General features: G+C 32.6%; 1 protein-coding gene across 1 annotated transcript; it reads left to right on the forward strand.

The window, feature by feature from the left end:
* The first annotated feature begins 2,627 nt into the window (after positions 1 to 2,627).
* Positions 2,628 to 5,519, forward strand: LOC107410145 (dimethylnonatriene synthase). The gene is made up of 2 exons (XM_048467243.2): positions 2,628 to 3,692; positions 4,631 to 5,519. Exons 1-2 carry the CDS (start codon positions 2,643 to 2,645, stop codon positions 5,258 to 5,260), a joined length of 1,680 nt encoding a protein of 559 aa, XP_048323200.2. The 5' UTR covers positions 2,628 to 2,642; the 3' UTR covers positions 5,261 to 5,519.
* Positions 5,520 to 13,296: the final 7,777 nt, after the last annotated feature.

The following is a 13,296-nucleotide window of genomic DNA, read 5'->3' on the forward strand; positions in this document are numbered from 1 at the left end:
TATAAAATTTTCAATTTTTGAGCTTTTTAACATTTTAAAATATCCAAAATCACTTTCTCTTTTTTTTTTTTTTTTTTTTTTTGGTTTCCTTTGAAATCCTGATTTAAAAGCATTACAAAAACACAGAATTACAAATTACTCTATCGGAGGTGTGATCGTTGACAACATAATAACAAGAAAATAAATTGGTCATTTAGATTTCCAAATTTTAGCATTTTGAAAAGTTAAAAAGCTGAAAAATTTGAATATAATGCCAATTAAACTAAGATTTGATCAACAAAGAGAAGGTTAATTAGCAAACGTAATTTGTCGTTTTGAAGGGTTTCATGCGTCAATATAGATATTTTAGACCACGCCATGAGAAGCAGTTTATTGGAAGTCCATGTAATATACAATCAATTAATCAACAGGTCGAAAAGGTGAGCTTATTTTTCCTTATATATTCTGCCATTTTCTCAGTAAACAGATAAATGAATTCAAATTACTACCCAAAAAAACCAAAAGAAAGAAAGAATTCAAACAACTATACCTTTTTTTTTTTTTGGAGAACATTCAACAACTGTACTGTTAATGCATAGAACATTGTGACAAGGTATATATATATATATATATATTATTTTATTAAAGTAAATTTATCTTTGATGGTTTTATCTTTTAGAATTTAATAGTTATCAAGGATAAACTTTATTTTAATAAAGTAATATGAATTTTATTTAAACCTCATTGTATATTATATATATATATATTCCTCAATTTACCCCAAAAAAAAAATATTTATATTCCTTACTGTAAAGTGTAACCTTTAACTTAAAAAAAAAAGAAAAAGAAAAATAAAAGCATATGCTGCCACAATCTGCCCATAACACATGTGCTTTACCTATTTTAGTATGAGAATTATTATGTCATGTGATTCAATACTTAATTTATATGGTGAGTATTTGATGATATATTCATTTATATAACAAACGGGACACCTTCTATATACTTAAAATATTTGACAAACTTTTGTTAACATATATCATCTTGTGCATTGAATATATAAATCTAATCGTGTACAAATCATATGATAAATATTCATAACTTTTAAATATTTGTTCACCAATGAAGATAGTCAATTAAAAATCAAAATAAGTTATCAAATATCTTGATACATTTAATGTTCTCATTTACAGTATGACATGTGGAACACATCATTGTAAACATTTTATTATTTGGTGGTGACAAACATCTCTTTTATGATTAATATTATTTGATTTTGATTATTAAATTGCATACTTTTTAAGGTTGAATACACTTTATTCCTCTTAACAAATTTTGATACTTTTCTTCCTATACTTTACAGATGCTATAATTGCTTTTTTGGGGTATTGTTTTTATATCACTTTAATTAATAATGCATATTCAAAATAAGTAATGGAAATTAAAATAAGGAAAAATATAAAAATATATACGAAAGAATGGTAAAAGTACATAAACACACAATAATACGGGATATATATATAGTGATTTCAATTATTCTATTAAAATTATATTATCAACTGGGCTGAAATGTGACATAGTAACACTATTTTAGAAGGTGTTATGATGACATTTATATTTTAGAAGATAAACTGCAAAAGAAACAGTGATTTACGGAGTAAAATGTCTTTAGACTAGTTTTTATCTCAAGATACAAACTCATCATGGAGTTTTGACTAAGTAAGAAAGCAATATATTCAACAATGGGGTATTATTTCACCAAAAAATAAAAAATAAAAATAAAAATGGTATTATAAAATTTCTCATTTTTGATTAGGGAAAAAACTAAATAATATGATGCAACAAATTATTCATAATCATAATCCTATATTTAATAAATATTTTATAAAATTTGCATATTTTAGTTTGAAGTTGGTATGAATATAAATATTTGAATTTACATTCCACATGATTATTACAAATATTACGGATGATAAAGTATCATGGCGTACCATACCATATAATTGGCTCAACAATTTGTCTATACCATTAATTTTATATGCTGGCCTACTTGGCTTTTCAGAAACATATGATTCTTCTTTTGTTAAAAAGATATCAATTATTAAACCTATTTATTCTGCCCTCGAATATATAATTCCGCGAAATATAATATTATATATATATATATATATAGACATACAAGATAAGGGCAGAATATCCAGAATATCTGACACTTGGACTCTGAAAGGTAAATTATATGCTTTTTGTTTTGGTGAAAAAAGGTAAATATATTGTTGAAATTAATTGTAAAGCTGAAGTCAGCAGCGTTCATGAATTCCATGGCCAGTGGGAGACAATATCTTCTGACCACCTTCCTATGAAAAAGCATATGATTTTCTTTTTCACGTTGCCCCATTGACATTTAATAATTCACACTCAATTATTATATATAAAAACACAAATTTTTTGCATTCACACAAAAAAGAAAAAGAAAAAAAAAGAATAATAATAATACTTACAGCTAAAATGCAAGCGTTTATTTATTTATTTATACTGTTGGTTTAGAATTTTGTTATTTATCACTTGTTGTTGACATGATTATCACTCATTAGTTATCTTTAATTACCTAATTATTTTTTAATCGAAATTCTAATTTAAAATAGTAAACTAAACCCACTTTACATATGGGTCCACTGATGACAAGTGAAAATATTCAAAAAACTATTATAAATAAGGACTACTACAACCACTTCAATGCCCTCATCACAGCTCTCACTACCTTTGGACCCTTCTCCACAGACAAAAAGAGTCCCCCACTCCAAGCTTCTCAAAAAATGGACACTCCAACATGGGTTTCCTACGCAGCAGCCTGGATAGCAACCCTTGCTCTTGTCCTCCTTTCTCGCCGTCTCCGTCGCCGGAAACTCAAATTACCACCTGGCCCAAAACCATGGCCCATCATCGGAAACCTCAACCTGATAGGCCCACTCCCACATAGATCCATCCACGATCTCTCCCAGGAATACGGGCCCATCATGCATCTCAAATTCGGATCCTGCCCTGTGGTCGTCGGATCCTCCGTGGAAATGGCAAAGGTCATCCTCAAAACCCATGACGTCACCTTCGCTTCCCGGCCCAAAACGGCCGCCGGAAAATATACAACCTACAATTACTCCGACATAACCTGGTCCCCATACGGCTCTTATTGGCGTCAAGCCAGAAAGATGTGCCTAATGGAGCTTTTCAGTGCTAAACGCCTCGATTCCTACGAGTACATCAGGAAAGAAGAAATGAATGCGTTGCTTAAAGGTCTATACAAATCGTCGGAAACTCCGGTTAACCTGAAAGACCATCTTTCGACTGTGAGTCTCAACGTTATAAGCCGTATGGTTCTTGGGAAAAAATACACGGATGAAACCGAGAACTCGATCGTGTCTCCTGAGGAGTTCAAGAAGATGTTGGATGAGCTTTTCTTGCTGAGTGGGGTCTTGAATATCGGGGATTCGATTCCTTGGATTGATTTCTTGGATTTGCAAGGCTATATTAAGAGAATGAAAGCTTTGAGCAAGAAATTTGATAGGTTTCTTGAGCATGTTTTGGACGAGCATAACGAAAGGAGAAAAGGAGTGAAGGATTATGTTGCCAAAGATATGGTGGATGTGCTTTTGCAGCTCGCTGAAGATCCTAACCTTGAAGTCAAGCTTGAAAGACATGGTGTCAAGGCATTTACCCAGGTATATGATCGTCTTTTCCCCCACTTTATTGTATATTTTTATTGTCTAACTTTGACAGTACTAGTACTAGGTTGGCTAGGTTGGCTTAGTGGTATTTCATTTGGACCCACTTTTTTGAGGCCACGCAAGAAGTTCAAAAAAAAAAAAAAAAAAAAAAAAAAAAAAAACACAGAAGAAAAAACGAAAGAAAAAAAATTCAAAATGGATAGTGGACATGAGTTATTTGTTTTTTGGTTTTTATGCAAAGTAATCTGGTCCTGCAATTTCTATCCAAACACAAAGCCAAAAGTATACAAGTCCTTCAAATTCTAATTACCGATCTTGGTGATTGATAATTTAAAATGATTATTGATCATGCAGAATCCTTTTTCTTGACCACGAACTAGTTTTTCTAATCAAGACTAATATATATATATATATATATATATGTATAAAATTCGTTTACAATGCGGACCATGCGGACCATCTATAGTAGAATATATATATATATATATATATATATATAAGGAAGTAGTCCCTTTCGATTTTGTTTGGACTACATACCCTTCACTGACCAAAATCCATTGGTCTGAAAAATGGAAAAGATGAACTAACCCTGTATAAAGTACAATAATTCACACAAAATTGTTATCTGTGAGACAAAATAAAAGTCCAAAACCTCAAGTTTGTTGTCATTTTTTATACCGCAAATGTACCATCCATTTCAGTCACTTCCTTGCTTTTTGCTTTCTGTACTGTAGACAATAAATTTAAACAATTGCTTGAATATACCCTTTGTGGACCAAGAAACTATGTTAAATATCTTATCCCACATATGCATGGAATATGATTTATATATATATATATATGTATGTATATTGTATCCACTAATTATACTATGAATATTGATATCCAAAGTCAAGATTAAATTTTTTATATGGGTAAATTGGATCTCTCAGGACCTGATAGCCGGTGGAACAGAGAGCTCAGCGGTGACGGTGGAATGGGCAATCTCAGAGCTTCTAAAGAAGCCAGAGATATTCGACAAGGCAACAGAGGAACTAGACAGAGTGATAGGAAGAGAAAGATGGGTCGAAGAGAAGGACATTGTTAATTTGCCATTTGTCGATGCTATAGCTAAAGAGACCATGAGATTGCACCCTGTTGCACCTATGTTGGTACCAAGATTTTCCCGTGAAGATATCCAAATTGCTGGCTATGACATTCCCAAAGACACCAGAGTTCTTGTAAATGTCTGGACAATAGGAAGAGACCCAACTTTGTGGGACAGTCCTAACGAATTTTGTCCAGACAGGTTCATCGGAAAGGCAATCGATGTTAAAGGCCACGACTTTGAGCTTTTGCCATTTGGGTCAGGTCGGAGGATGTGCCCCGGCTACAGTCTTGGTCTCAAGGTGATTCAATCGAGCTTGGCCAATCTGTTGCATGGATTCACATGGAAATTGCCACCAAATATGAAGAAAGAGGATTTGAATATGGAGGAAATTTTTGGGCTTTCAACCCCAAAGAAGTTTCCACTTGTTGCAGTCGCAGAGCCTAGGCTTCCTGCTCATCTTTATTCACTGTGATTAGGGTGGGTTTGGGTTTTAATTCTCCATCTTCATCTTGTAATAAAGTATTATTGGGCTTCCAAAGATCTATTACTAGTATAGCCAGCCAAGAGTCGGAAAGAAAATTATGCATGTTCAGTGTTCTAGGCATTATGCTTTTATGGTCATGCTATGCTTTGAGAGTGACTTGTTTTATGTAATTCCCAATCCTGACCTGCTTTTGTGTTTTTAATTATATATATATATATATATATATATGAGTAAGTTATTTTTCTTATTTGTTCTCCAAAAAAAAAAGTTACCTTTCTTTTTCACTATCCGTCCAATTTGCTATTTGAATCATTAATCCACGATCTATTGTTTTTTGTTCAAGACCAAAGACTTTATCACCAAGTCTTTCAATATCAATTTTTAAAGCAACATTATATTAATATCTTAAGAAAAAAAAAAAAAAAGTTATACTGAGGCATTGATGATGATGTCTTGGATTATGTCACTTCGGCTGAGTGCCTTCGAAATAATTCATTAACTCAAAAAACAAAAAAAAAAAAAAGAAAAAAAAAGAAAAAGAGTAGGATTCTTCAAATTTTAACATAATATGATTATTATTATTATTTTTTTGTCTGATTTTTTTACTGTGAAATTTGCTCTGTTTGACTTTGCCTTTATGACTTATAACATCAAATGTAGGCTTCTTTATCTCGCTTTTTTCTTTAATGTTAGGTCTTAGAAAATTAATTTTGTTCCGTAACTATCCAATGTGACTAAGTGAGAGGGTTCTACCAGAATCTTATTTTTGTCAGGAAGGAAAATGACTATGGAGGTTCTACTTCCGTCTTGGATCACCATTGTTGCTTAAATTGGCTGGAGCATACAACTTTTGTTTGAAGCATTTCCATTTTAGTAAAGATGCCTCTGCTGGTGGGCGGCTCAACCTGCTTGAAAGCCTAAAGCAAGAATTGAAAGGGTCCTCAATATATATATTGTTTTAAATAAATGATAAATATTCAATTTATATATAATTTTTTCTCTTGACATTAAAAATTACTAGTTAAATTTTCGAATTTTTTTTTGGGAAAGAAAGAATCTCTTTATCAGATGTGTAGAAGAAACAAATCAATGTCGGAGTGCCTAACGTATATTGAATGTGAGAGAATAAAGTCAATTGAATTAGTTTGGTTATTTATCAAAAGAAAACTTAATTAATGATTGGAGGTATTTATGGATATAAATGCTTGATTGATCCTAGAGGTTTCTATAAAGTAATAAATTTCTGAGAAAAAAAATCTTTACATATCCAAAAAAGCAAAATTGCTATCTTTCATAAAATTAAAAAATTAAAGGAAATTGCATATATTAAGTAATTTTTTGAGGGGCCTCTCTCATTGTGGCGCCTAGGCAATTGTTTCACTCGCCTTATCCTTAAAATGATACTGTTTTGTTGTCAAAATAAGAAATGACGCTAAGAATATTAAACATTCTGATTGTTTTTAATATGATTGGAGAAATTGAAAAATTCATTAAAAAAAATAAGGCTATATATATATATAAGTAAGAAAATGAAAAGCATATACTTAATAATTATGTTATTTACTTGTAAGATAAAAAAAAGAAAGAGAGAGAGAGGTATACGCAACAGTAATTTTTGGTTAAAATTTAAAGGGTTTTTATAGTTTGCTATTTTACTTGATTGTTCATTAGCAATTGTTCAAGAAAGTTCTCGCCTACTTTGGTTTTGTTCGGTTGCTAACACTGGTGGAGGGGTTTGTTATTTTACTTGATTGTTCATTAGCAATTGTTCAAGAAAGTTCCCACCTACTTTAGTTTTGTTCCGTTGCTAATACTGGTGGAGGCTGGAGAATTAAAGGGCTGGTAAGTAAGCATTGAAGTAAAGTTCAATGTGAAAGCACATAAGTGAACATGGGTATTGTCCAAGCGAGCATTAAAGTAAAGTTTAATGTGAAAAGCACATAAGTAACATAGGTATGGTCCAACTGACATTTGTCATCATGAGTAATGCCATAAGTATCAAATTTTTTTATCAAAATTTGTTATTTTACTTGATTGTTCATTAGCAATTGTTCAAGAAAGTTCCCACCTACTTTAGTTTTGTTCCGTTGCTAATACTGGTGGAGGCTGGAGAATTAAAGGGCTGGTAAGTAAGCATTGAAGTAAAGTTCAATGTGAAAGCGCATAAGTGAACATGGGTATTGTCCAAGCGAGCATTAAAGTAAAGTTTAATGTGAAAAGCACATAAGTAACATAGTTATGGTCCAACTGACATTTTTCATCATGAGCAATGCTATAAGTATCAAATTTTTTTATCAAAATTTTGATAATCTAACAGTTTTTTAATGGTATTAAATTGATATTGTCTTATATATATGGGTAGATAAATCATTTAAAAGTTACAAAATCATGGGTACCAAAATGATAAAAAATTTGATCACTCTAAATTTATCCTTTTATTATTGTGTGCTATCCACCTTTTCCCACGGGAGAACCAAAATCATTGATGGGAAGGCTGTTACTTACCATGAAAGTTGAAAAGTACCAAGAACAATGAGTTAGGGATCAAATTATGATGAATGTAAAAAGCATAACCAAATATTAAACCAAGCCAAAGGAGAAAAAAATTATTGTAAAGAACAAATTTAACCAAGCACCATCTTTTAGCAAATTATAAATATATTAAATATAAGAAAAGAAAAACAGGTCAAAATCAAAATTTTAGTTGCTCTAAGACAAATTTCAATATTTTGATAAATATTAACTAAAAATGGGTCATAACTTTGTTATTAAAAACGTATAATTATTAATTTAACATATTATATGAATTTAATTAGGACAGAAAACAAATTATATTATAGAAAAATAATTAATTCTTTAATTAAAGCTTAAAATACATATAAAATGAGTTAAATTTATTTAATTTTTAAGTTTTTGTTGAATTATTATTATTATTTATCGGGGAAGAGGGCAAATACCACTTTTCTATTATTTATATTTATATTTTAACAAAAGATAATACCAAGTTAAAAATAAAAAATAAAAATAAAAACAAAAATTGGAAAGGGGTGGGGCTTGTCATGGGGGTGAGGAATTCTCCCAAAAATTTTCTTGCCTCCTTACTGCCTAGAGCACCAACTCTAGTTAGCCTTCCCACGTGCACACCTTGCACGTCAACGCAGTGAATTGTCAAAACCGAATCAATATGCAACACATGCCCACTCTCAGCTTGAGGCTCCAACTTTGGCCTACCTTAAAAACACTCGTAGTTTGTCACAAGATTTAGTATGTCACCACCAAGCACACTCACATAACCACACAATTCGAGGGTCAAGTATGTCTCACTGCACACTTACACACACACACGGTGTATAGGTAATCACAAGGCACTGGCAATTTACGGGATTACTACCTTACCTAACCTTTTTCTCATTCAATTAAGAAAACAAGGATTACAAAGCCCTATCACAAGGATCACCACACCCTGTTTCTCTATTGGGTTGAATTATGAGATTGGTGTCTCATGCTCCCATTTCTACTCCTCTATGTACAAGTAGAGTGCAATTAACATCCTTAGTTGCATGGGATATCAATTGTCCTTATCCCTAGTTGCATGAGATCAAACTTACTCTCCTAGTTGTGCAAGACTCTTCGAACCAGTGACCTTGCACCACCCAGCTCTAGTAGTTACCGGCCCCATAACCACCTGTCACATGTCATGCGTCCATCCATGCCACGTGTCCTCTTTGGCCATATCCTTATCCTTTTGAATTTAAACTCATATCCATTTGAATTTAAAGTCATCTCTTTTGAATTCAAACTCACCTTCAAATTCGAACTAGCATAGGATTGTAACAACCCTCCTTGATCTCTCCTTATCAAGGCTTGGCAACCACCTTTTGAATTTCGGCCAAATCCATACCTTAGTCACATTTCAAAATGAAGCATATCCAATATACTTAACTAACCTTCCCGCATTTTGTGCTTGGCAAATCTCGAAAATCATGGCCACCATGCCCCTTTGCATGCTCATGTCCAACGGCCCTCACCCATGCATAACTTAAGCAGCCATGCGCCCCCTCACATGTGTGCAACCAATGCCTCCTCGCGCCTAGCAGCTTCACGCTCACCCCACATTAGCCTTGGATCCATTCAAGCATGCTGCTGCATGTTGCATCTCACCTTGCTGCCTCACGTTGCTACCATGCCATGCACCATAACTCATCCCTCCTCGACTCGTCATTCTCATTTTTGTGTAGCTATATGCATTCTTCACCCATGCACACTTGTCTCGGCCATCAGGCACATGTACCTCCGCACGCATGTGTTTGCTACTCATCTAGCCATTGCCAATGCCAATGCTCACACGGTCTTAGTCATATTTGCCCACTATGCATTGTCCATTATACACCTCCTTGCCATGTCTTAGGCGCCCTCCTCATGCCCAAGTGTCATATGCTGCTATCCAAGCACAACATGGACCCAAGCATGTCCCATGGCCTCCATGTTTGGTCCCCATACGATGCTTAAAGGGCTAACAAGGCCCATGGGCATCTATTCTACACGTAGTTGGATTCCAACTATCAACAAGCATTGGCAAAACCTCCTCAATCTGAAGTAGACATTAATTAAGATATATAATTTAAAATAATCCTAACAGACTATGTGGAATCTTTTTTCTTGATAATGTACTTGTTTTTTCTAATCAAGACTAGTACATATAAAAGTAGCTGCTTTGAACTTGTTTGGACTCCATACTGTAAAGAGTGCAATGGACTAAACATGTTAGAATAGTATAGGTCGTCTAAGGACTCAAAAAGCTAAAGTTTGTAGTTAGAACAGGCAAAAACTTTAACCAATGCTTAATGTCAATTTTTGAACAACAATTATGTACACCATCCATTTTTTGGTAATTTTTTTGCTTTGGCCTCCTATATATTAAACATTTTCTTGGTACATACCTTTACATGTGGAGCAAGAAATTACATACACAACATGTACCATATAGAAAGATTGATATCCATAATCAAGGCTAAATTTTTATTTTATTAAATAGATCTCTGAGGACCTAATAGCTGGTGGAACAGAGAGCTAGGCAGTAATGGTGGAATGGGCGATCTCGGAGCTTCTAAATAGAAGCCAGAGATATTCAACAAGGCAACAAAGGCAATTGACGGAGTGAAAGGAAGAGAAAAATGTGCATGTTCAAGTATTTTGCTTTTATGGTCATACTATGCTTTGAGAGTCACTTTATTTTAAGCAATCCCAATCCTGATCTGCTTTTGTGTTCTTAATTATATAGTAAGTTACATTTCTTTTTCTCTATCCTCCAATTTTCTATTCGAATCATTAATCCAATTGTTTTTATTCAAGATCAAAGACTTTATCACCAAGTCTTCCAATATCATTTTTTAAAGCAAAATTTAACTGATTCAATATCAAAAGACAAAAAAAAAGAAAGAAAAAAAAAAAGTTCCACGTAATGCACATTGATGATGATGTCTCGGATTCACGTCAATTAGGTAGTGTCCTATCAGAATATTTTATTAAAGCAAAAAAAAAAAAAAAAAATAGAAATCTTCGAATTGAAAAACCTTAATACACAATATGAATTATTTTTGTTATGATAGTTTTAAGTTTTATTATGAAATTTGCTTAACCGGATGAGCCTACTACACCTTTTCAAGAAAATTGCCTCTGCTGATGTTACTGTACCAAAATAAGAAACGACATTGAGAATATTATACCTTCTTCCTTTTGGTAGTAGAGAATATTATACTTTCTGATTGTTTTCATTGTGATTGCAGAAATTTCAAAAATTGAAATATTCATCTAAAAATTAGGCATTTTTTTAAGAGAATGAAAAGCTTATACTTTTTACTGCTAAGATGTTAAAGATGTACGCAACACTAATTTTTGTTCCAAATTTGAAGGGTCCTTTTATAGTTTGCTATTTTACTTGATTATTCGCTAACAATGATTGAAGGAAGTTGCCACCTACGTCAGTTTTGTTTGGTTGCTAATTATGGTGGGGACTTGGGAAAAAAAGGCTGATAAATAGTATCTAAGTCGAGAGGTATGGATATCAATGTTAAAGAACATGTGTAACATGGGCATGATCCCTTTTTTCAATGCATGATTCAAAAACTTGCTTCCGTATAGTAATTTGTCAAATCTATCTATAATGAACGATCTGAAGTGACAGTTTTTTTTTTTTTTTTTTTTTTTTTTTCACAGGAGAACCAAACTCATTGACGGTGTTGGAATTGTTTCCTATGATGAAAAGTATCATGAAAAATAGGTTGGGATCAAAATGGGCGATGAATGTAAAAGCAGAACCAGCATTAAAAAAAGCCATGGTGCATGGTCCATACAGACGAAGAATTAAACTCAATGGAAGTAAGAGCTATTTAATTTTCATCTTTTCCCTTACACTTTGGAAGTTTTGCCACCAGTAATTAAAGTACCGGAAATTTTATAGTGAGGATGGTCTGTATGAGAACTGCAGTATTAGTGACGATTTTTTATAGTATTAACGATGGTTTTTTAAAAAATCGTTACCAATACTATGAAAAACCGTCATCAATATTGTGGTTCGTATGAGGACCGTTCACATCATAAACGGACTGAGTAAAATACTATCAAGAAGTCCGTAAGCAATTTTACACAATTTGCAGAAGGGCATGAATTTTATAGAGGATAGACTATTGATTTAGACAATTGGAAAAATAATGGTACAAATAGAGGATGGACCATTGATTTAGACAATGAAGAAACCTGTGGCCTTAAATAATCCATATCTCGTTTCCCACCCCATTGTACCCTTTTTTTCTTTATTCTTTTTATTTTTTATTTTTTTTATTTTTATTTTTTTTTTATATTTTCAGAAAAAGGATGTTATATAAACCAAAAAGAGATGAATCCTGATTCATAATAGATACAAAATTATTGCCTCGGTGTCTGAAGAAAAAAGATGGATTCAAAAAGTGGGGACAGATCTCAAAGTTTCTTAATAAAACCTGCTGCAGATCAATGACTGATCAGGAGAAATTTTCAGATGCTTTCATACTTTGAATAACTGTTTTGGCATCACTTTCGCTAGAATGACAGCCTTGAGGAGTGCAGCCGCCTAAGCTGCTTATGGAATATCAATTCTTTTCCGAAGAGCTTGAATTTTTAGCACTCTGCCAATGTGGTTCGTGACTACGAATCCAAGCCCCACCCCATTGTACTTAAAAGTAGAACTGGACTAATGTGTTATGACTGTGTCAGCACTGGTAGTGAGCAACGAAGCGGCCCTTCAAGGAAAGTGTTTTTACGTCAACTTCAAAAGTAATATTTCACATGTTTTCACTCTACTTTTTAATATCTCCATATTTTTGGGGTAATAACATATTGAAAAGTAATAGTCATATTATTTGGCTTGAACCCCATCAATTACGAAAATATTTTATTTTATTATATGCAGATGTATTTACCCAAAAAAAAAAAAAATAAAAGATTTAGCGTCAAGAAAAAAAAAAAAATCATAATGTACAATTATTGTATTGTACGGATATGTGGTACAACATACCACTTATAAACGAAGATTCGATAAATGTTTTATTAAGACCCATTTATTTGATTTATTTATTTATTATTATTATTTTTTTTTTGAGGATAATGGGGTAGATACCTGAGGCTAGCTAAGAAGAACCGTAAACCCAGAGATGTAGATTTTCTGCTGGGTTGTTCAAAACTTGAATGGACCTTACCATCTGATCTAATCTAATTTGAAAGATTGACTAAAATATATATGCCCTAAAACAATAAAAATATTCAAGAGCTAAAGCAAAATGGGCAAAAATACTACAAAATATCTGTAATATATATATATATATATACAGTAATTAAATCCATTAGCTATCATGTATCTTATAAAGTCCTTATGCATTATTACGAAGCTACATTTTCTGTTACACGTTTGCTCCAATATATAAACAAATATAAAGCTGATACAAAATCGAAAGGAAGCAACCGGCCCATTTTCAACATGCATATGGTAG

Source organism: Ziziphus jujuba, chromosome 1, assembly GCF_031755915.1.
Source record: "Ziziphus jujuba cultivar Dongzao chromosome 1, ASM3175591v1".
Classification (NCBI taxonomy): Eukaryota; Viridiplantae; Streptophyta; class Magnoliopsida; order Rosales; family Rhamnaceae; genus Ziziphus; species Ziziphus jujuba.

What these genes read in the sequence shown, in the direction of transcription:
- LOC107410145 (XM_048467243.2), top strand. Translation starts at nt 2,643, where the DNA reads ATGGGTCCACTGATGACAAGTGAAAATATTCAAAAAACTATTATAAAT. An exon ending in GTGTCAAGGCATTTACCCAG is followed by an intron (nt 3,693 to 4,630) that starts GTATATGATCGT and finishes TGGATCTCTCAG; the next exon opens with GACCTGATAGCCGGTGGAAC.